Raw genomic sequence first — 25,235 nt, 5'->3', positions numbered from 1 at the left:
GATGTGACCTGCAGTCCTATGTAACACCACAGATAACACAGTGATAACTCTCTGAGTACAGATAATGTATAGATGTGACCTGCAGTCCTATGTAACACCACAGATAACACAATGATAACTCTCTGAGTACAGATAATGTAGTAGATGTGACCTGCAGTCCTATGTAACACCACAGATAACACAGTGATAACTCTCTGAGTACAGATAATGTATAGATGTGACCTGCAGTCCTATGTAACACCACAGATAACACAGTGATAACTCTCTGAGTACAGATAATGTATAGATGTGACCTGCAGTCCTATGTAACACCACAGATAACACAGTGATAACTCTCTGAGTACAGATAATGTAGTAGATGTGACCTGCAGTCCTATGTAACACCACAGATAACACAGTGATAACTCTCTGAGTACAGATAATGTATAGATATGACCTGCAGTCCTATGTAACACCACAGATAACAGTGATAACTCTCTGAGTACAGATAATGTATAGATGTGACCTGCAGTCCTATGTAACACCACAGATAACACAGTGATAACTCTCTGAGTACAGACAATGTATATATGTGACCTGCAGTCCTATGTAACACCACAGATAACACAGTGATAACTCTCTGAGTACAGACAATGTATAGATGTGACCTGCAGTCCTATGTAACACAGCTCGGTCCGTTTACATCTATTTCACCTACACTATAGGACGGGGAGATGCCCTGCAGTGGAAAGTACAGGGGTGAGATGATCTGCAGGATTCTTTTTTATGAATGAACAAGTTCACATGCTGGTGGTAGCCCCGCCCCCTATCTTCTCTGATTGGCTGGAATAGTATGATGTCGTACACATTGGAATGTTCCTTTTAATAGTCTTAAAGGCGCAGGCCCCTCCTCTCTGGACTTTCCTTACCAGACGAGTCACGAGGCGCCCGGACCAGGAGACCTGTCGGGTTTTCTCAAGTTATATTTAGCAACGTAAACAAACAGCTGTGTACAGAACTGAGTACACGAGAGTGCCGCTCTGGAGGTGACTGGAGGATAAGACATGAAGTAACAGCAGAATAGTGAGTGCAGCTCTGGAGGTGACTGGAGGATAAGACATGATGTAACAGCAGAATAGTGAGTGCAGCTCTGGAGGTGACTGGAGGATAAGACATAAAGTAACAGCAGAATAGTGAGTGCAACTCTGGAGGTGACTGGAGGATAAGACATGAAGTAACAGCAGAATAGTGAGTGCAGCTCTGGAGGTGACTGGAGGATAAGACATGAAGTAACAGCAGAATAGTGAGTGCAGCTCTGGAGGTGACTGGAGGATAAGACATGAAGTAACAGCAGAATAGTGAGTGCAGCTCTGGAGGTGACTGGAGGATAAGACATAAAGTAACAGCAGAATAGTGAGTGCAGCTCTGGAGGTGACTGGAGGATAAGACATGAAGTAACAGCAGAATAGTGAGTGCAGCTCTGGAGGTGACTGGAGGATAAGACATGAAGTAACAGCAGAATAGTGAGTGCAGCTCTGGAGGTGACTGGAGGATAAGACATGAAGTAACAGCAGAATAGTGAGTGCAGCTCTGGAGGTGACTGGAGGATAAGACATGAAGTAACAGCAGAATAGTGAGTGCAGCTCTGGAGGTGACTGGAGGATAAGACATGAAGTAACAGCAGGATAGTGAGTGCAGCTCTGGAGGTGACTGGAGGATAAGACATGAAGTAACAGCAGAATAGTGAGTGCAGCTCTGGAGGTGACTGGAGGATAAGACATGAAGTAACAGCAGAATAGTGAGTGCAGCTCTGGAGGTGACTGGAGGATAAGACATGAAGTAACAGCAGAATAGTGGGTGCAGCTCTGGAGGTGACTGGAGGATAAGACATGAAGTAACAGCAGAATAGTGAGTGCAGCTCTGGAGGTGACTGGAGGATAAGACCTGATGTAACAGCAGAATAGTGAGTGCAGCTCTGGAGGTGACTGGAGGATAAGACATGAAGTAACAGCAGAATAGTGAGTGCAGCTCTGGAGGTGACTGGAGGATAAGACATGAAGTAACAGCAGAATAGTGAGTGCAGCTCTGGAGGTGACTGGAGGATAAGACATGAAGTAACAGCAGAATAGTGAGTGCAGCTCTGGAGGTGACTGGAGGATAAGACATGAAGTAACAGCAGAATAGTGAGTGCAGCTCTGGAGGTGACTGGAGGATAAGACCTGATGTAACAGCAGAATAGTGAGTGCAGCTCTGGAGGTGACTGGAGGATAAGACATGAAGTAACAGCAGAATAGTGAGTGCAGCTCTGGAGGTGACTGGAGGATAAGACATGAAGTAACAGCAGAATAGTGAGTGCAGCTCTGGAGGTGACTGGAGGATAAGACATGAAGTAACAGCAGAATAGTTAGTGCAGCTCTGGAGGTGACTGGAGGATAAGACCTGATGTAACAGCAGAATAGTGAGTGCAGCTCTGGAGGTGACTGCAGGATAAGACATGAAGTAACAGCAGAATAGTGAGTGCAGCTCTGGAGGTGACTGGAGGATAAGACATGAAGTAACATCAGAATAGTGAGTGCAGCTCTGGAGGCGACTGGAGGATAAAACATGAAGTAACAGCAGAATAGTGAGTGCAGCTCTGGAGGCGACTGGAGGATAAGACATGAAGTAACAGCAGAATAGTGAGTGCAGCTCTGGAGGTGACTGGAGGATAAGACATGAAGTAACAGCAGAATAGTGAGTGCAGCTCTGGAGGCGACTGAAGGATAAGACATGAAGTAACAGCAGAATAGTGAGTGCAGCTCTGGAGGCGACTGAAGGATAAGACATGAAGTAACAGCAGAATAGTGAGTGCAGCTCTGGAGGCGACTGGAGGATAAGACATAAAGTATAACAGCAGAATAGTGAGTGCAGCTCTGGAGGTGACTGGAGGATAAGACATGAAGTAACAGCAGAATAGTGAGTGCAGCTCTGGAGGTGACTGGAGGATAAGACATGAAGTAACAGCAGAATAGTTAGTGCAGCTCTGGAGGTGACTGGAGGATAAGACCTGATGTAACAGCAGAATAGTGAGTGCAGCTCTGGAGGTGACTGGAGGATAAGACATGAAGTAACAGCAGAATAGTGAGTGCAGCTCTGGAGGTGACTGGAGGATAAGACATGAAGTAACAGCAGAATAGTGAGTGCAGCTCTGGAGGCGACTGGAGGATAAGACATGAAGTAACAGCAGAATAGTGAGTGCAGCTCTGGAGGTGACTGGAGGATAAGACATGAAGTAACAGCAGAATAGTGAGTGCAGCTCTGGAGGTGACTGGAGGATAAGACATGAAGTAACAGCAGAATAGTGAGTGCAGCTCTGGAGGCGACTGAAGGATAAGACATGAAGTAACAGCAGAATAGTGAGTGCAGCTCTGGAGGCTACTGAAGGATAAGACATGAAGTAACAGCAGAATAGTGAGTGCAGCTCTGGAGGTGACTGGAGGATAAGACATGAAGTAACAGCAGAATAGTGAGTGCAGCTCTGGAGGTGACTGGAGGATAAGACATGAAGTATAACAGCACAATAGTGAGTGCAGCTCTGGAGGTGACTGGAGGATAAGACATGAAGTAACAGCAGAATAGTGAATGCAGCTCTGGAGGTGACTGGAGGATAAGACATGAAGTAACAGCAGAATAGTGAGTGCAGCTCTGGAGGTGACTGGAGGATAAGACATGAAGTAACAGCGGAATAGTGAGTACAGCTCTGGAGGTGACTGGAGGATAAGACATGAAGTATAACAGCAGAATAGTGAGTGTAGCTCTGGAGGTGACTGGAGGATAAGACATGAAGTAACAGCAGAATAGTGAATGCAGCTCTGGAGGTGACTGGAGGATAAGACATGAAGTAACAGCAGAATAGTGAGTGCGGCTCTGGAGGTGACTGGAGGATAAGACATGAAGTAACAGCAGAATAGTGAGTGCTGCTCTGGAGGTGACTGGAGAATAAGACATGAAGTAACAGCAGAATAGTGAGTGCCGCTCTGGAGGTGACTGGAGGATAAGACATAAAGTAACAGCAGAATAGTGAGTGCCGCTCTGGAGGTGACTGGAGGATAAGACATGAAGTAACAGCAGAATAGTGAGTGCAGCTCTGGAGGCGACTGGAGGATAAGACATGAAGTAACAGCAGAATAGTGAGTGCAGCTCTGGAGGTGACTGGAGGATAAGACATGAAGTAACAGCAGGATAGTGAGTGCAGCTCTGGAGGTGACTGGAGGATAAGACATGAAGTAACAGCAGAATAGTGAGTGCAGCTCTGGAGGCGACTGGAGGATAAGACATGAAGTAACAGCAGAATAGTGAGTGCAGCTCTGGAGGTGACTGGAGGATAAGACATGAAGTAACAGCAGGATAGTGAGTGCAGCTCTGGAGGTGACTGGAGGATAAGACATGAAGTAACAGCAGAATAGTGAGTGCAGCTCTGGAGGTGACTGGAGGATAAGACATGACGTAACATCAGAATAGTGAGTGCAGCTCTGGAGGTGACTGGAGGATAAGACATGACGTAACATCAGAATAGTGAGTGCAGCTCTCAAGGTGACTGGAGGATAAGACATGACGTAACATCAGAATAGTGAGTGCAGCTCTGGAGGTGACTGGAGGATAAGACATGACGTAACATCAGAATAGTGAGTGCAGCTCTGGAGGTGACTGGAGGATAAGACATGAAGTAACATCAGAATAGTGAGTGCAGCTCTGGAGGTGACTGGAGGATAAGACATGACGTAACATCAGAATAGTGAGTGCAGCTCTGGAGGATAAGACATGGTAGTGCGGCAGAATTATGGGTGCAGCTCTGGATATGACTGGAGTATAAGAAGAAAAGTGACCGCAGCTCTGGAGGTGATTAAAGTATAAAACAGTGTTTACCAACCAGAGTGCCTCCAGCTGTTGCACAACTACAACTCCCAGCATGCTGGGTGCAGCTCTGGAGGTAACTGGAGGATAAGATATGAAGTAACAGCAGAATAGTGAGTGCAGCTCTGGAGGTGACTGGAGGATAAGACATGATAGAACAACAGAATAGTGAGTGCAGCTCTGGAGGTGACTGGAGGATAAGACATGATAGAACAACAGAATAGTGAGTGCAGCTCTGGAGGTGACTGAAGGATAAGACATTATGTGATCTGTAGATGCCACATGTGTAATAGTAATGTGAGGGGAGAGTGTAGTGTGAAGGGTGAGTGTAGTGTGAGGGGTGAGTGTAGTGTGAAGGGTGAGTGTAATGTGAGGGGTGTGTGAAGGGTGAGTGTAATGTGAGGGGTGTGTGAAGGGTGAGTGTAGTGTGAAGGGTGAGTGTAATGTGAAGGGTGAGTGTAATGTGAGGGGTGAGTGTAGTGTGAAGGGTGAGTGTAGTGTGAGGGGTGAGTGCAGTGTGAGTGCAGTGTTAAGGGAGAGAGTAGTGTGAAGGGTGAATGAGGGGTGAGTGTAGTGTGAGGGGTGAGTGTAGTGTGAAGGGTGAGTGTAGTGTGAAGGGTGAGTGTAGTGTGAAGGGTGAGTGTAGTGTGAAGGGTGAGTGTAGTATGAAGGGTGAGTGTAATGTGAGGGGTCAGTGTAGTATGAAGGGTGAGTGTAGTGTGAGTACAGTGTGAAGGGTGAGTGCAGTGTGAAGGGTGAGTGTAGTGTGAGGGGTGAGTGTACTGCGAAGGGTGAGTGCAAAGTGAAGGGTGAGTGTAGTGTGAAGGGTGAGTGCAGTGTGAGGGGTGAGTGCAGTGTGAGGGGTTAGTGCAGTGTGAAGGGTGAATGCAGGGTGAATGTAGTGTGAGGGGTGAATGTAGTGTGAAGGGTGAGTGTAGTGTGAGGGGTGAGTGCAGTGTGAGTGCAGTGTTAAGGGAGAGAGTAGTGTGAAGGGTGAATGAGGGGTGAGTGTAGTGTGAGTGGTGAGTGTAGTGTGAAGGGTGAGTGCAGTGTGAAGGGTGAGTGCAGTGTGAAGGGTGAGTGTAGTGTGAAGGGTGAGTGTAGTGTGAAGGGTGAGAGTAGTGTGAAGGGTGAGTGTAGTGTGAAGGGTGAGTGTAGTGTGAAGGGTGAATGAGGGGTGAGTGTAGTGTGAAGGGTGAGAGTAGTGTGAAGGGTGAGTGTAGTGTGAAGGGTGAGTGTAGTGTGAAGGGTGAGTGCAGTGTGAGGGGTGAGTGCAGTGTTAAGGGAGAGAGTAGTGTGAAGGGTGAATGAGGGGTGAGTGTAATGTGAAGGGTGAGTGCAGTGTGAGGGGTGAGTGTAGTGTGAAGGGTGAGTGCAGTGTGAGGGGTGAGTGTAGTGTGAAGGGTGAGTGCAGTGTGAGGGGTGAGTGCAGTGTGAGGGTTCAGTGTAGTGTGAGGGGTGAGTGTAGTGTGAAGGGCGAGTGTAGTGTGAGGGGTGAGTGCAGTGTGAGGGGTGAGTGCAGTGTGAGGGTTCAGTGTAGTGTGAGGGGTGAGTGTAGTGTGAAGGGTGAGTGTAGTGTGAGGGATGAGTGTAGTGTGAGGGGTGAGTGCAGTGTGAGTGGTGAGTGTAGTGTGAAGGGTGAGTGTAGTGTGAAGGGTGAGTGCAGTGTGAGGGGTGAGTGTAGTGTGAGGGGTGAGTGTAGTGTGAGTGGTGAGTGTAGTGTGAAGGGTGAGTGTAGTCTGAAGGGTGAGTGTAGTGTGAGGGGTGAGTGTAGTGTGAAGGGTGAGTGCAGTGTGAAGGGTGAGTGTAGTGTGAAGGGTGAGTGTAGTGTGAGTGGTGAGTGTAGTGTGAGGGGTGAGTGTAGTGTGAAGGGTGAGTGTAGTGTGAAGGGCGAGTGTAGTGTGAGTGTAGTGTGAAGGGTGAGTGTAGTGTGAGGGGTGAGTGTAGTGTGAAGGGCGAGTGTAGTGTGAGTGTAGTGTGAAGGGTGAGTGCAGTGTGAAGGGTGAGTGCAGTGTGAAGGGTGAGTGTAGTGTGAAGGGTGAGTGTAGTGTGAGTGGTGAGTGTAGTGTGAGGGGTGAGTGTAGTGTGAAGGGTGAGTGTAGTGTGAAGGGTGAGTGTAGTGTGAGGGGTGAGTGTAGTGTGAAGGGTGAGTGCAGTGTGAAGGGTGAGTGTAGTGTGAAGGGTGAGTGTAGTGTGAGTGGTGAGTGTAGTGTGAGGGGTGAGTGTAGTGTGAGTGTAGTGTGAGTGGTGAGTGCAGTGTGAGGGGTGAGTGTAGTGTGAGTGGTGAGTGCAGTGTGAGGGGTGAGTGTAGTGTGAAGGGCGAGTGTAGTGTGAAGGGCGAGTGTAGTGTGAGTGTAGTGTGAGTGGTGAGTGTAGTGTGAGGGGTGAGTGTAGTGTGAAGGGCGAGTGTAGTGTGAGTATAGTGTGAGTGGTGAGTGTAGTGTGAGGGGTGAGTGTAGTGTGAAGGGCGAGTGTAGTGTGAGTGGTGAGTGTAGTGTGAGTGGTGAGTGTAGTGTGAGTGTAGTGTGAGGGGTGAGTGCAGTGTGAGGGGTGAGTGCAGTGTGAGTGGTGAGTGCAGTGTGAGTGGTGAGGGCAGTGTGAGAGGTGAGTGTAGTGTGAGGGGTGAGTGTAGTGTGAGGGGTGAGTGCAGTGTGAGGGGTGAGTGTAGTGTGAAGGGCGAGTGTAGTGTGAGTGGTGAGTGTAGTGTGAGTGGTGAGTGCAGTGTGAGTGGTGAGCGCAGTGTGAGGGGTGAGTGCAATGTGAGTGGTGAGTGCAGTGTGAGAGGTGAGTGTAGTGTGAGGGGTGAGTGTAGTGTGAGGGGTGAGTGCAGTGTGAGGGGTGAGTATAGTGTGAAGGGCGAGTGTTGGGTGAGGGGTGAGTGTAGTGTGAGTGTAGTGTGAGGGGTGAGTGCAGTGTGAGGGGTGAGTGTAGTGTGAAGGGCGAGTGTTGTGTGAGGGGTGAGTGTAGTGTGAATGGTGAGTGCAGTGTGAGTGGTGAGTGCAGTGTGAGGGGTGAGTGCAGTGTGAAGGGTGAGTGTAGTGTGAAGGGTGAGTGCAGTGTGAGTGGTGAGTGTAGTGTGAGTGGTGAGTGTAGTGTGAGGGGTGAGTGTAGTGTGAAGGGTGAGTGTAGTGTGAAGGGTGACTGTAGTGTGAAGGGTGAGTGTAGTGTGAGGGGTGAGTGTAGTGTGAAGTGTGAGTGTAGTGTGAGGGGTGAGTGTAGTGTGAAGGGTGAGTGTGGTGTGAGGGGTGAGTGCAGTGTGAGTGGTGAGTGTAGTGTGAGTGGTGAGTGCAGTGTGAGGGGTGAGTGTAGTGTGAAGGGTGAGTGTAGTGTGAGGGGTGAGTGCAGTGTGAAGGGTGAGTGTAGTGTGAGGGGTGAGTGCAGTGTGAGTGGTGAGTGTAGTGTGAAGGGTGAGTGCAGTGTGAGTGGTGAGTGCAGTGTGAGAGGTGAGTGTAGTGTGAGGGGTGAGTGTAGTGTGAAGGGTGAGTGTAGTGTGAGGGGTGAGTGCAGTGTGAAGGGTGAGTGCAGTGTGAAGGGCGAGTGTAGTGTGAGGGGTGAGTGTAGTGTGAGTGGTGAGTGTAGTGTGATGGGTGAGTGCAGTGTGAGTGGTGAGTGTAGTGTGAAGGGCGAGTGTAGTGTGAAGGGCGAGTGTAGTGTGAGTGTAGTGTGAGGGGTGAGTGCAGTGTGAAGGGTGAGTGCAGTGTGAGGGGTGACTGTAGTGTGAGTGTAGTGTGAGGGGTGAGTGTAGTGTGAGTGTAGTGTGATGGGTGAGTGTAGTGTGAAGGGCGAGTGTAGTGTGAGTGTAGTGTGAGGGGTGAGTGCAGTGTGAAGGGTGAGTGCAGTGTGAAGGGTGAGTGCAGTGTGAGGGGTGACTGTAGTGTGAGGGGTGAGTGTAGTGTTAGGGGTGAGTGCAGTGTGAGGGGTGAGTGTAGTGTGAGGGGTGAGTGTAGTGTGAGGGGTGAGTGTAGTGTGAGGGGTGAGTGTAGTGTGAGTGGTGAGTGTAGTGTAATGGGTGAGTGTAGTGTGAAGGGTGAGTGTAGTGTGAGGGGTGAGTGTAGTGTGAGGGGTGAGTGTAGTGTGAGAGGTGAGTGTAGTGTGAGGGGTGAGTGCAGTGTGAGGGGTGAGTGTAGTGTGAGGGGTGAGTGTAGTGTGAGGGGTGAGTGTAGTGTGAGGGGTGAGTGCAGTGTGAGGGGTGAGTGTAGTGTGAGGGGTGAGTATAGTGTGAGGGGTGAGTGCAGTGTGAGGGGTGAGTGTAGTGTGAGTGGTGAGTGTAGTGTGAGGGGTGAGTATAGTGTGAGGGGTGAGTGCAGTGTGAGTGGTGAGTGTAGTGTGAGGGGTGAGTGTAGTGTGAAGGGTGAGTGTAGTGTGAGGTGTGAGTGTAGTGTGAAGGGTGAGTGCAGTGTGAGGGGTGAGTGCAGTGTGAGTGGTGAGTGTAGTGTGAGGGGTGAGTGTAGTGTGAAGGGTGAGTGTAGTGTGAGGTGTGAGTGTAGTGTGAAGGGTGAGTGCAGTGTGAGGGGTGAGTGCAGTGTGAGTGGTGAGTGTAGTGTGAGGGGTGAGTGTAGTGTGAAGGGTGAGTGTAGTGTGAGGTGTGAGTGTAGTGTGAGGGGTGAGTGTAGTGTGAAGGGTGAGTGTAGTGTGAGGTGTGAGTGTAGTGTGAAGGGTGAGTGCAGTGTGAGGGGTGAGTGCAGTGTGAGTGGTGAGTGTAGTGTGAGGGGTGAGTGTAGTGTGAAGGGTGAGTGTAGTGTGAGGTGTGAGTGTAGTGTGAAGGGTGAGTGCAGTGTGAGGGGTGAGTGCAGTGTGAGTGGTGAGTGTAGTGTGAGGGGTGAGTGTAGTGTGAAGGGTGAGTGTAGTGTGAGGGGTGAGTGCAGTGTGAGGGGTGAGTGTAGTGTGAAGGGTGAGTGTAGTGTGAGGTGTGAGTGTAGTGTGAGGGGTGAGTGTAGTGTGAAGGGTGAGTGTAGTGTGAGGGGTGAGTGCAGTGTGAGGGGTGAGTGTAGTGTGAGGTGTGAGTGTAGTGTGTAGTGTGAGTGTAGTGCGAGTGTAGTGTGGGTGACTGTGGGGGTCCTGCCAGGCCTCATCCCCCCCCCCCCCCCCTTCTTGTCCCAGTTTAGCTCCTGACCTCAGCTGCTCAGTATGAACCTGTATGAATCACTGAGCAGGGGGGCCGCGCTGGGCGTCCTCCACTCCATGAGTCACCGGGCATGAGCCCTCCGCCTGGTATGTGAGTGTGTGGGAGCCCGGAGACAGCAGAGCTGGGGGCCACACAGGCGGCTCCACTCTTATACTGTGTCCACTATGTTCTGGGGGTCGAGGTCTCTGGGGGGGTCTTACCCCAAACTCACATAGTCCCAGAGAGTCACCGGACCCCAACACTGTCAGGAGCGATGAGATAAGTGCCGGGGACCGCTGAGCCAGCACCATGTGACCGCACCGCTATATATACCAGCAGGGATTACATTACAGCATCTGTCCCTGTGACATCATCAGCTCTCACCGTCCTGTGACATCACCAGAAACAAACACGTGTCATCACCGTATATATAGGAAGAGGGGCCCATATCTCCCTGTGTATAGTAATGTGGTCCTCAGAGAGTCGGGACCCCATCTGGCTCCCCCATGGTTGGTGTCCTGCCCTGTCCTGATGATGTCATCGCTGTTATATAATCACATTATAATGATCTTTCTCTCTCCAGGGTCTGAATGTCCTGACGGATGGAAATGGAGCGACGACCTCGGCAAATGTAAAGACTGCAAGATCTGCGACACGTCCAGCAAGGACGACTTCTGCCAGCAGTGTAAGAGACAGTCCGAGAGATGACTGTGAGAGTGCTGAGTGTAATACTGAGAGAGGGCGGGGATACTGTGAGAGTGCTGAGTGTAATACTGAGAGAAGGCGGGGATACTGTGAGAGTGCTGAGTGTAATACTGAGAGAAGGCGGGGATACTGTGAGAGTGCTGAGTGTAATACTGAGAGAAGGCGGGGATACTGTGAGAGTACTGACTGTAATACTGAGAGAAGGCGGGGATACTGTGAGAGTGCTGAGTGTAATACTGAGAGAGGGCGGGGATACTGTGAGAGTACTGACTGTAATACTGAGAGAAGACTGAGATACTGTGAGAGTGCTGACTGTAATACTGAGAGAAGGCGGGGATAGTGTGAGAGTACTGACTATAATACTGAGAGAAGGCGGGGATACTGTGAGAGTGCTGAGTGTAATACTGAGAGAGGGCGGGGATACTGTGAGAGTGCTGAGTGTAATACTGAGAGAAGGCGGGGATACTGTGAGAGTACTGAGTGTAATACTGAGAGAAGGCGGGGATACTGTGAGAGTGCTGAGTGTAATACTGAGAGAAGGCGGGGATACTGTGAGAGTACTGACTGTAATACTGAGAGAAGGCGGGGATACTGTGAGAGTGCTGAGTGTAATACTGAGAGAGGGCGGGGATACTGTGAGAGTACTGACTGTAATACTGAGAGAAGACTGAGATACTGTGAGAGTGCTGAGTGTAATACTGAGAGAAGGCGGGGATACTGTGAGAGTGCTGAGTGTAATACTGAGAGAAGGCGGGGATAGTGTGAGAGTACTGACTATAATACTGAGAGAAGGCGGGGATACTGTGAGAGTGCTGAGTGTAATACTGAGAGAGGGCGGGGATACTGTGAGAGTGCTGAGTGTAATACTGAGAGAGGGCGGGGATACTGTGAGAGTGCTGAGTGTAATACTGAGAGAGGGCGGGGATACTGTGAGAGTGCTGAGTGTAATACTGAGAGAGGGCGGGGATACTGTGAGAGTGCTGAGTGTAATACTGAGATATGGCGGGGGTAGTGTGAGAGTACTGACTGTAACTGAGAGAAGGCGGGGATACTGTGAGAGTACTGACTATAATACTGAGAGAGGGCGGGGATACTGTGAGAGTACTGACTGTAATACTGAGAGAAGGCTGAGATACTGTGAGAGTACTGACTGTAATACTGAGAGAGGGCTGAGAGATACTGTGAGAGTGCTGACTGTAATACTGAGAGAGGGCGGGGATAGTGTGAGAGTACTGAGTGTAATACTGAGAGAAGGCGGGATACTGTGAGAGTACTGACTGTAATACTGAGAGAAGGCGGGGATACTGTGAGAGTACTGACTGTAATACTGAGAGAGGGCGGGGATACTGTGAGAGTGCTGAGTGTAATACTGAGGGAAGGCGGGGATACTGTGAGAGTACTGACTGTAATACTGAGAGAGGGCGGGGATACTGTGAGAGTGCTGAGTGTAATACTGAGAGAAGGCGGGGATACTGTGAGAGTACTGAGTGTAATACTGAGAGAAGGCGGGGATACTGTGAGAGTACTGAGTGTAATACTGAGAGAAGGCGGGGATACTGTGAGAGTGCTGAGTGTAATACTGAGAGAGGGCGGGGATACTGTGAGAGTGCTGAGTGTAATACTGAGAGAAGGCGGGGATACTGTGAGAGTGCTGAGTGTAATACTGAGAGAGGGCGGGGATACTGTGAGAGTACTGACTGTAATACTGAGAGAAGGCTGGGATACTGTGAGAGTACTGACTGTAATACTGAGAGAAGGCGGGGATACTGTGAGAGTACTGAGTGTAATACTGAGAGAAGGCGGGGATACTGTGAGAGTACTGAGTGTAATACTGAGAGAAGGCGGGGATACTGTGAGAGTGCTGAGTGTAATACTGAGAGAAGGCGGGGATACTGTGAGAGTACTGACTGTAATACTGAGAGAAGGCGGGGATACTGTGAGAGTACTGAGTGTAATACTGAGAGAAGGCGGGGATACTGTGAGAGTACTGACTGTAACTGAGAAAAGGCGGGGATACTGTGAGAGTACTGACTATAATACTGAGAGAGGGCGGGGATACTGTGAGAGTACTGACTGTAATACTGAGATATGGCGGGGTTAGTGTGAGAGTACCGAGTGTAATACTGAGAGAAGGCTGAGATACTGTGAGAGTACTGACTGTAATACTGAGAGAGGGCTGAGATACTGTGAGAGTGCTGACTGTAATACTGAGAGAAGGCGGGGATACTGTGAGAGTGCTGAGTGTAATACTGAGAGAGGGCGGGGATACTGTGAGAGTGCTGAGTGTAATACTGAGAGAAGGCGGGGATACTGTGAGAGTGCTGAGTGTAATACTGAGAGAGGGCGGGGATACTGTGAGAGTACTGACTGTAATACTGAGAGAAGGCTGGGATACTGTGAGAGTACTGACTGTAATACTGAGAGAAGGCGGGGATACTGTGAGAGTACTGAGTGTAATACTGAGAGAAGGCGGGGATACTGTGAGAGTACTGAGTGTAATACTGAGAGAAGGCGGGGATACTGTGAGAGTACTGAGTGTAATACTGAGAGAAGGCGGGGATACTGTGAGAGTACTGACTGTAATACTGAGAGAAGGCGGGGATACTGTGAGAGTACTGAGTGTAATACTGAGAGAAGGCGGGGATACTGTGAGAGTACTGACTGTAACTGAGAAAAGGCGGGGATACTGTGAGAGTACTGACTATAATACTGAGAGAGGGCGGGGATACTGTGAGAGTACTGACTGTAATACTGAGATATGGCGGGGTTAGTGTGAGAGTACTGAGTGTAATACTGAGAGAAGGCTGAGATACTGTGAGAGTACTGACTGTAATACTGAGAGAGGGCTGAGATACTGTGAGAGTGCTGACTGTAATACTGAGAGAAGGCGGGGATACTGTGAGAGTACTGACTGTAATACTGAGAGAGGGCGGGGATAGTGTGAGAGTACTGAGTGTAATACTGAGAGAAGGCGGGATACTGTGAGAGTACTGACTGTAATACTGAGAGAAGGCGGGGATACTGTGAGAGTACTGACTGTAATACTGAGAGAGGGCGGGGATACTGTGAGAGTGCTGAGTGTAATACTGAGAGAAGGCGGGGATACTGTGAGAGTACTGACTGTAATACTGAGAGAGGGCGGGGATACTGTGAGAGTGCTGAGTGTAATACTGAGAGAAGGCGGGGATACTGTGAGAGTACTGAGTGTAATACTGAGAGAAGGCGGGGATACTGTGAGAGTACTGAGTGTAATACTGAGAGAAGGCGGGGATACTGTGAGAGTGCTGAGTGTAATACTGAGAGAGGGCGGGGATACTGTGAGAGTGCTGAGTGTAATACTGAGAGAAGGCGGGGATACTGTGAGAGTGCTAAGTGTAATACTGAGAGAGGGCGGGGATACTGTGAGAGTACTGACTGTAATACTGAGAGAAGGCTGGGATACTGTGAGAGTACTGACTGTAATACTGAGAGAAGGCGGGGATACTGTGAGAGTACTGACTGTAATACTGAGAGAAGGCGGGGATACTGTGAGAGTACTGAGTGTAATACTGAGAGAAGGCGGGGATACTGTGAGAGTACTGAGTGTAATACTGAGAGAAGGCGGGGATACTGTGAGAGTACTGACTGTAATACTGAGAGAAGGCGGGGATACTGTGAGAGTACTGAGTGTAATACTGAGAGAAGGCGGGGATACTGTGAGAGTACTGAGTGTAATACTGAGATATGGCGGGGATACTGTGAGAGTACTGAGTGTAATACTGAGAGAAGGCGGGGATACTGTGAGAGTACTGACTGTAATACTGAGAGAAGGCGGGGATACTGTGAGAGTACTGAGTGTAATACTGAGAGAAGGCGGGGATACTGTGAGAGTACTGAGTGTAATACTGAGAGAAGGCGGGGATACTGTGAGAGTACTGACTATAATACTGAGAGAGGGCGGGGATACTGTGAGAGTACTGACTGTAATACTGAGATATGGCGGGGTTAGTGTGAGAGTACTGAGTGTAATACTGAGAGAAGGCTGAGATACTGTGAGAGTACTGACTGTAATACTGAGAGAGGGCTGAGATACTGTGAGAGTGCTGACTGTAATACTGAGAGAAGGCGGGGATACTTTGAGAGTACTGACTGTAATACTGAGAGAGGGCGGGGATAGTGTGAGAGTACTGAGTGTAATACTGAGAGAAGGCGGGATACTGTGAGAGTACTGACTGTAATACTGAGAGAGGGCGGGGATACTGTGAGAGTGCTGAGTGTAATACTGAGATATGGCGGGGGTAGTGTGAGAGTACTGACTGTAACTGAGAGAAGGCGGGGATACTGTGAGAGTACTGACTATAATACTGAGAGAGGGCGGGGATACTGTGAGAGTACTGACTGTAATACTGAGATATGGCGGGGTTAGTGTGAGAGTACTGAGTGTAATACTGAGAGAAGGCTGAGATACTGTGAGAGTACTGACTGTAATACTGAGAGAAGGCAGGGATACTGTGAGAGTACTGACTGTAATACTGAGAGAGGGCGGGGATAGTGTGAGAGTACTGAGTGTAATACTGAGAGAAGGTGGGATACTGTGAGAGTACTGACTGTAATACTGAGAGAGGGCGGGGATACTGTGAGAGTGCTGAGTGTAATACTGAGATATGGCGGGGGTAGTGTGAGAGTACTGACTGTAATACTGAGAGAAGGCGGGGATACTGTGAGAGTACTGACTGTAATACTGAGATATGGCGGGGATACTGTGAGAGTGCTGAGTGTAATACTGAGATATGGCGGGGGTAGTGTGAGAGTACTGAGTGTAATACTGAGAGAAGGCGGGGATACTGTGAGAGTACTGACTGTAATACTGAGAGAAGGCGGGGATACTGTGAGAGTACTGACTGTAATACTGAGATATGGCGGGGTTAGTGTGAGAGTACTGACTGTAATACTGAGAGAAGGCTGAGATACTGTGAGAGTACTGACTGTAATACTGAGAGAGGGCTGAGATACTGTGAGAGTGCTGACTGTAATACTGAGAGAAGGCAGGGATACTGTGAGAATACTGACTGTAATACTGAGAGAGGGCGGGGATAGTGTGAGAGTACTGAGTGTAATACTGAGAGAAGGCGGGATACTGTGAGAGTACTGACTGTAATACTGAGAGAGGGCGGGGATACTGTGAGAGTGCTGAGTGTAATACTGAGATATGGCGGGGGTAGTGTGAGAGTACTGACTGTAATACTGAGAGAAGGCGGGGATACTGTGAGAGTACTGACTGTAATACTGAGATATGGCGGGGATACTGTGAGAGTGCTGAGTGTAATACTGAGATATGGCGGGGGTAGTGTGAGAGTACTGAGTGTAATACTGAGAGAAGGCGGGGATACTGTGAGAGTACTGACTGTAATACTGAGAGAAGGCGGGGATACTGTGAGAGTACTGACTGTAATACTGAGAGAAGGCGGGGATACTGTGAGAGTGCTGACTGTAATACTGAGAGAAGGCGGGGATAGTGTCAGAGTACTGACTGTAATACTGAGAGAGGGCGGGGATAGTGTGAGAGTACTGACTGTAATACTGAGAGAAGGCGGGGATACTGTGAGAGTGCTGACTGTAATACTGAGAGAAGGCGGGGATACTGTGAGAGTGCTGACTGTAATACTGAGAGAAGGCGGGGATACTGTGAGAGTGCTGAGTGTAATACTGAGAGAGGGCGGGGATACTGTGAGAGTACTGACTATAATACTGAGAGAGGGCGGGGATACTGTGAGAGTACTGACTGTAATACTGAGATATGGCGGGGTTAGTGTGAGAGTACTGAGTGTAATACTGAGAGAAGGCTGAGATACTGTGAGAGTACTGAGTGTAATACTGAGAGAAGGCGGGGATAGTGTGAGAGTACTGACTATAATACTGAGAGAGGGCGGGGATACTGTGAGAGTGCTGAGTGTAATACTGAGAGAAGGCGGGGATACTGTGAGAGTACTGACTGTAATACTGAGAGAGGGCTGAGATACTGTGAGAGTGCTGACTGTAATACTGAAAGAAGGCGGGGATACTGTGAGAGTACTGAGTGTAATACTGAGAGAGGGCTGAGATACTGTGAGAGTGCTGACCGTAATACTGAGAGAGGGCTGAGATACTGTGAGTACTGACTGTAATACTGAGAGAGGGCTGAGATACTGTGAGAGTGCTGACTGTAATACTGAGAGAGGGCTGAGATACTGTGAGAGTACTGACTGTAATACTGAGAGAAGGCTGAGATACTGTGAGAGTGCTGACTGTAATACTGAGAGAGGGCTGAGATACTGTGAGAGTACTGACTAATACTGAGAGAAGACTGAGATACTGTGAGAGTACTGACTGTAATACTGGGAGAAGGCTGAGATACTGTGAGAGTACTGACTGTAATACTGAGAGAGGGCTGAGATACTGTGAGAGTACTGACTGTAATACTGAGAGAGGGCTGAGATACTGTGAGAGTACTGACTGTGATACTGAGAGATGGCTGGGATACTGTGAGAGTACTGACTGTCATACTGAGAGAAGGCGGGGATACTGTGAGAGTACTGACTGTAATACTGATAGAAGGCTGGTATACTGTGAGAGTACTGACTGTAATACTGAGAGAGGGCTGAGATACTGTGAGAGTACTGACTGTACAACTGAGAGAAGACTGAGATACTGTGAGAGTACTGACTGTAATACTGAGAGAAGGCTGAGATACTGTGAGAGTACTGACTGTAATACTGAGAGAAGGCTGAGATACTGTGAGAGTACTGACTGTAATACTGAGAGAAGGCTGAAATACTGTGAGAGTACTGACTGTAATACTGAGAGAAGGCTGAGATACTGTGAGAGTACTGACTGTAATACTGAGAGATGGCTGTGATACTGTGAGAGTACTGACTGTAATACTGAGAGATGGTTGTGATACTGTGAAAGTGCTGACCGTAATACAGAGAGGGATGTGATACTGTGAGAGTGCTGACTATAGCACTGAGAGACGACTGTGATACTGTGAGAGTGCTAACTGTAATACTGAGTGACAGCTGTTATACCGTGAGAGAGCTGACAGTAATGCTGAGAGACAGCTTTGATACTGTGAGAGTGCTGACTGTAATACTGAGGGATGGCTATGATACTGTGAGAGTACTGACTGTTATACTGAGAGAAGGCTGAGATACTGTGAGAGTACTGACTGTAATACTGAGGGATGGCTATGATACTGTGAGAGAACTGACTGTAATACTGAGAGAAGGCTATGATACTGTGAGAGTACTGACTGTAATACTGAGGGATGGCTATGATACTGTGAGAAAACTGACTGTAATACTGAGGGATGGCTATGATACTGTGAGAGTACTGACTGTAATACTGAGAGAAGGCTATGATACTGTGAGAGTACTGACTGTAATACTGAGAGAAGGCTATGATACTGTGAGAGTACTGACTGTAATACTGAGGGATGGCTATGATACTGTGAGAGTACTGACTGTAATACTGAGAGATGGCTATGATACTGTGAGAGTGCTGACTGTAATACTGAGAGAAGGCTGAGATACTGTGAGAATACTGACTGTAATACTGAGAGAAGGCTATGATACTGTGAGAGTACTTACTGTAATACTGAGGGATGGCTATGATACTGTGAGAGTACTGACTGTAATACTGAGGGATGGCTATGATACTGTGAGAGTACTGACTGTAATACTGAGGGATGGCTATGATACTGTGAGAGTACTGACTGTAATACTGAGGGATGGCTATGATACTGTGAGAGTACTGACTGTAATACTGAGAGAAGGCTGTGATACTGTGACAGTACTGACTGTAATACTGAGAGAAGGCTATGACACTGTGAGAGTACTGACTGTAATACTGAGGGATGGCTATGATACTGTGAGAGTACTGACTGTAATACTGAGGGATGGCTATGATACTGTGAGAGTGCTGACTGTAATACTGAGAGAAGGCTGAAATACTGTGAGAGTACTGACTGTAATACTGAGAGAAGGCTATGATACTGTGAGAGTACTGACTGTAATACTGAGGGATGGCTATGATACTGTGAGAGTACTGACTGTAATACTGAGGGATGGCTATGATACTGTGAGAGTACTGACTGTAATACTGAGGGATGGCTATGATACTGTGAGAGTACTGACTGTAATACTGAGGGATGGCTATGATACTGTGAGAGTACTGACTGTAATACTGAGGGATGGCTATGATACTGTGAGAGTACTGACTGTAATACTGAGAGAAGGCTATGATACTGTGAGAGTACTTACTGTAATACTGAGGGATGGCTATGATACTGTGAGAGTACTGACTGTAATACTGAGGGATGGCTATGATACTGTGAGAGTACTGACTGTAATACTGAGGGATGGCTATGATACTGTGAGAGTACTGACTGTAATACTGAGGGATGGCTATGATACTGTGAGAGTACTGACTGTAATACTGAGGGATGGCTATGATACTGTGAGAGTACTGACTGTAATACTGAGAGATGGCTATGATACTGTGAGAGTACTGACTGTAATACTGAGAGAAGGCTGAGATACTGTGAGAGTACTGACTGTAATACTGAGGGATGGCTATGATACTGTGAGAGTACTGACTGTAATACTGAGAGAAGGCTATGATACTGTGAGAGTACTGACTGTAATACTGAGGGATGGCTATGATACTGTGAGAGAACTGACTGTAATACTGAGAGATGGCTATGATACTGTGAGCGTACTGACTGTAATACTGAGAGAAGGCTATGATACTGTGAGAGTACTGACTGTAATACTGAGAGAAGGCTATGATACTGTGAGAGTGCTAACTGTAATACTGAGTGACAGCTGTTATACCGTGAGAGAGCTGACAGTAATGCTGAGAGACAGCTTTGATACTGTGAGAGTGCTGACTGTAATACTGAGGGATGGCTATGATACTGTGAGAGTACTTACTGTAATACTGAGGGATGGCTATGATACTGTGAGAGTACTGACTGTAATACTGAGGGATGGCTATGATACTGTGAGAGTGCTGACTGTAATACTGACAGAAGGCTGAGATACTGTGAGAGTACTGACTGTAATACTGAGAGAAGGCTATGATACTGTGAGAGTACTTACTGTAATACTGAGGGATGGCTATGATACTGTGAGAGTACTGACTGTAATACTGAGGGATGGCTATGATACTGTGAGAGTACTGACTGTAATACTGAGGGATGGCTATGATACTGTGAGAGTACTGACTGTAATACTGAGAGAAGGCTATGATACTGTGAGAGTACTGACTGTAATACTGAGGGATGGCTATGATACTGTGAGAGTACTGACTGTAATACTGAGGGATGGCTATGATACTGTGAGAGTACTGACTGTAATACTGAGAGAAGGCTATGATACTGTGAGAGTACTGACTGTAATACTGAGGGATGGCTATGATACTGTGAGAGTACTGACTGTAATACTGAGAGAAGGCTATGATACTGTGAGAGTACTGACTGTAATACTGAGGGATGGCTATGATACTGTGAGAGTACTGACTGTAATACTGAGAGAAGGCTATGATACTGTGAGAGTACTGACTGTAATACTGAGGGATGGCTATGATACTGTGAGAGTACCTACTGTAATACTGAGGGATGGCTATGATACTGTGAGAGTACTGACTGTAATACTGAGAGAAGGCTATGATACTGTGAGAGTACTGACTGTAATACTGAGGGATGGCTATGATACTGTGAGAGTACTGACTGTAATACTGAGGGATGGCTATGATACTGTGAGAGTGCTGACTGTAATACTGAGAGAAGGCTGAGATACTGTGAGAGTACTGACTGTAATACTGAGAGAAGGCTATGATACTGTGAGAGTACTTACTGTAATACTGAGGGATGGCTATAATACTGTGAGAGTACTGACTGTAATACTGAGAGAAGGCTATAATACTGTGAGAGTACTGACTGTAATACTGAGGGATGGCTATGATACTGTGAGAGTACTGACTGTAATACTGAGAGAGGGCTATGATACTGTGAGAGTACTGACTGTAATACTGAGGGATGGCTATGATACTGTGAGAGTACTGACTGTAATACTGAGGGATGGCTATGATACTGTGAGAGTACTGACTGTAATACTGAGAGAAGGCTATGATACTGTGAGAGTACTGACTGTAATACTGAGGGATGGCTATGATACTGTGAGAGTACTGACTGTAATACTGAGGGATGGCTATGATACTGTGAGAGTGCTGACTGTAATACTGAGAGAAGGCTGAGATACTGTGAGAGTACTGACTGTAATACTGAGAGAAGGCTATGATACTGTGAGAGTACTTACTGTAATACTGAGGGATGGCTATGATACTGTGAGAGTACTAACTGTAATACTGAGAGAAGGCTATGATACTGTGAGAGTACTGACTGTAATACTGAGGGATGGCTATGATACTGTGAGAGTACTGACTGTAATACTGAGAGAAGGCTATGATACTGTGAGAGTGCTGAGTGTAATACTGAGGGATGGCTATGATACTGTGAGAGTACTGACTGTAATACTGAGGGATGGCTATGATACTGTGAGAGTACTGACTGTAATACTGAGGGATGGCTATGATACTGTGAGAGTACTGACTGTAATACTGAGAGAAGGCTATGATACTGTGAGAGTACTGACTGTAATACTGAGGGATGGCTATGATACTGTGAGAGTACTGACTGTAATACTGAGGGATGGCTATGATACTGTGAGAGTGCTGACTGTAATACTGAGAGAAGGCTGAGATACTGTGAGAGTACTGACTGTAATACTGAGAGAAGGCTATGATACTGTGAGAGTACTGACTGTAATACTGAGGGATGGCTATGATACTGTGAGAGTACTGACTGTAATACTGAGAGAGGGCTATGATACTGTGAGAGTACTGACTGTAATACTGAGGGATGGCTATGATACTGTGAGAGTACTGACTGTAATACTGAGGGATGGCTATGATACTGTGAGAGTACTGACTGTAATACTGAGAGAAGGCTATGATACTGTGAGAGTACTGACTGTAATACTGAGGGATGGCTATGATACTGTGAGAGTACTGACTGTAATACTGAGGGATGGCTATGATACTGTGAGAGTGCTGACTGTAATACTGAGAGAAGGCTGAGATACTGTGAGAGTACTGACTGTAATACTGAGAGAAGGCTATGATACTGTGAGAGTACTTACTGTAATACTGAGGGATGGCTATGATACTGTGAGAGTACTAACTGTAATACTGAGAGAAGGCTATGATACTGTGAGAGTACTGACTGTAATACTGAGGGATGGCTATGATACTGTGAGAGTACTGACTGTAATACTGAGAGAAGGCTATGATACTGTGAGAGTGCTGAGTGTAATACTGAGGGATGGCTATGATACTGTGAGAGTACTGACTGTAATACTGAGGGATGGCTATGATACTGTGAGAGTACTGACTGTAATACTGAGAGAAGGCTATGATACTGTGAGAGTACTCACTGTAATACTGAGGGATGGCTATGATACTGTGAGAGTACTGACTGTAATACTGAGGGATGGCTATGATACTGTGAGAGTGCTGACTGTAATACTGAGAGAAGGCTGAGATACTGTGAGAGTACTGACTGTAATACTGAGAGAAGGCTATGATACTGTGAGAGTACTTACTGTAATACTGAGGGATGGCTATGATACTGTGAGAGTACTGACTGTAATACTGAGGGATGGCTATGATACTGTGAGAGTACTGACTGTAATACTGAGGGATGGCTATGATACTGTGAGAGTACTGACTGTAATACTGAGGGATGGCTATGATACTGTGAGAGTACTGACTGTAATACTGAGGGATGGCTATGATACTGTGAGAGTGCTGACTGTAATACTGAGAGAAGGCTGAGATACTGTGAGAGTACTGACTGTAATACTGAGAGAAGGCTATGATACTGTGAGAGTACTTACTGTAATACTGAGGGATGGCTATGATACTGTGAGAGTACTGACTGTAATACTGAGAGAAGGCTATGATACTGTGAGAGGACTGATTGTAATACTGAGGGATGGCTATGATACTGTGAGAGTACTGACTGTAATACTGAGAGAAGGCTATGATACTGTGAGAGTACTGACTGTAATACTGAGAGAGGGCGGGGATAGTGTGAGAGTACTGACTGTAATACTGAGAGAGGGCGGGGATAGTGTGAGAGTACTGACTGTAATACTGAGAAGACTGAGATACTGTGCGAGTACTGACTGTAATACTGAGAGAAGGCGGGGATAGTGTGAGAGTACTGACTGTAATACTGAGAGAGGGCGGGGATAGTGTGAGAGTACTGACTGTAATACTGAGAGATGACTGCGATACTGTGAGAGTACTGACTGTAATACTGAGAGTGGGCGAGGATAGTGTGAGAGTGCTGACTGTAATACTGAGAGAAGGCGGGGATACTGTGAGAGTGCTGACTGTAATACTGAGAGAAGGCTGGGATACTGTGAGAGTACTGGCTGTAATACTGAGAGAGGGCTGGGATACTGTGAGAGTACTGACTGTAATACTGAGAGATGACTGAGATACTGTGAGAATACTGACTGTAATACTGAGAGAAGGCGGGGACACTGTGAGAGTACTGACTGTAATACTGAGAGAAGGCGGGGATAGTGTGAGAGTACTGACTGTATTACTGAGAGAGGGCGGGGATAGTGTGAGAGTACTGACTGTAATACTGAGAGAGGGCGGGGATAGTGTGAGAGTACTGACTGTAATACTGAGAGAAGGCGGGGATACTGTGAGAGTACTGACTGTAATACTGAGAGAGGGCTGGGATACTGTGAGAGTACTGACTGTAATACTGAGAGATGACTGAGATACTGTGAGAGTGCTGACTGTAATACTGAGAGAAGGCTGAGATACTGTGAGAGTACTGACTGTAATACTGAGAGATGGCTGGGATACTGTGAGAATACTGACTGTAATACTGAGAGAAGGCTGAGATACTGTGAGAGTACTGACTGTAATACTGAGAGAAAGCTGAGATACTGTGAGAGTACTGACTGTAATACTGAGAGAAGGCTGAGATACTGTGAGAGTACTGGCTGTAATACTGAGAGAAGGCTGGGATACTGTGAGAGTACTGACTGTAATACTGAGAGAAGGCTGAGATACTGTGAGAGTACTGACTGTAATACTGAGAGAATGTGGGGATACTGTGAGAGTGCTGACTGTAATACTGAGAGAGGGCTGGGATACTGTGAGAGTGCTGACTGTAATACCGAGAGAATGCGAGGATACTGTGAGAGTGCTGACTGTAATACTGAGAGAAGGCTGGGATACTGTGAGAGTACTGACTGTAATACTGAGAGAGGGCTGGGATACTGTGAGAGTACTGACTGTAATACTGAGAGAAGGCTGAGATACTGTGAGAGTACTGACTGTAATACCGAGAGAATGCGGGGATACTGTGAGAGTGCTGACTGTAATACTGAGAGAGGGCTGGGATACTGTGAGAGTACTGACAGTAATACTGAGAGAAGGCTGAGATACTGTGAGAGTGCTGACTGTAATACTGAGAGAGGGCTGGGATACTGTGAGAGTACTGACTGTAATACTGAGAGAAGGCGGGGATACTGTGAGAGTACTGACTGTAATACTGAGAGAAGGCTGAGATACTGTGAGAGTGCTGACTGTAATACTGAGAGAAGGCTGAGATACTGTGAGAGTACTGACTGTAATACTGAGAGAAGGCTGAGATACTGTGAGAGTACTGACTGTAATACTGAGAGAAGACTGAGATACTGTGAGAGTACTGACTGTAATACTGAGAGAGGGATGAGATACTGTGAGAGTACTGACTGTAATACTGAGAGAAGGCTGAGATACTGTGAGAGTACTGACTGTAATACTGAGAGAAGACTGAGATACTGTGAGAGTACTGACTGTAATACTGAGAGAATGCTGAGATACTGTGAGAGTACTGACTGTAATACTGAGAGAGGGCTGAGAAACTGTGAGAGTACTGACTGTAATACTGAGAGAGGGCTGAGATACTGTGAGAGTGCTGACTGTGATACTGAGAGAGGGCTGAGATACTGTGAGTACTGATTGTAATACTGAGAGAGGGCTGAGATACTGTGAGAGTGCTGACTGTAATACTGAGAGAGGGCTGAGATACTGTGAGAGTACTGACTGTAATACTGAGAGAAAACTGAGATACTGTGAGAGTACTGACTGTAATACTGAGAGAGGGCTGAGATACTGTGAGAGTACTGACTGTAATACTGAGAGAGGGCTGAGATACTGTGAGAGTACTGACTGTGATACTGAGAGATGGCTGGGATACTGTGAGAGTACTGACTGTCATACTGAGAGAAGACTGAGATACTGTGAGAGTACTGACTGTAATACTGAGAGAATGCTGGGATACTGTGAGAGTACTGACTGTAATACTGAGAGAGGGCTGAGATACTGTGAGAGTGCTGACTGTAATACTGAAAGAGGGCTGAGATACTGTGAGTACTGACTGTAATACTGAGAGAGGGCTGAGATA

General features: G+C 47.3%; 1 protein-coding gene across 2 annotated transcripts in view; it reads left to right on the top strand.

Moving 5' to 3' along the window:
- Window positions 1–25,235, top strand: part of TNFRSF12A (TNF receptor superfamily member 12A) — a 63,538-nt gene that overhangs the window by 10,787 nt on the left and 27,516 nt on the right. The window contains exons 1-2 of one of the 2 annotated variants that reach the window (XM_056554634.1): window positions 10,145–10,485; window positions 10,560–10,661. In XM_056554634.1, coding sequence (XP_056410609.1) covers window positions 10,443–10,485; window positions 10,560–10,661 — 145 coding nt within the window. In that variant the 5' untranslated portion in view covers window positions 10,145–10,442. Of the gene's footprint in view, window positions 1–10,144; window positions 10,486–10,559; window positions 10,662–25,235 lie in introns of those variants that run through there. The other variant, XM_056554633.1, reaches the window with a different exon arrangement.

The sequence above is a fragment of the Hyla sarda genome, unplaced genomic scaffold (assembly GCF_029499605.1).
Source record: "Hyla sarda isolate aHylSar1 unplaced genomic scaffold, aHylSar1.hap1 scaffold_815, whole genome shotgun sequence".
Lineage (NCBI taxonomy): Eukaryota > Metazoa > Chordata > Amphibia > Anura > Hylidae > Hyla > Hyla sarda.
Note: the sequence above shows the minus strand (reverse complement) of the source record. Positions and strands in the feature narration are given on the sequence as shown.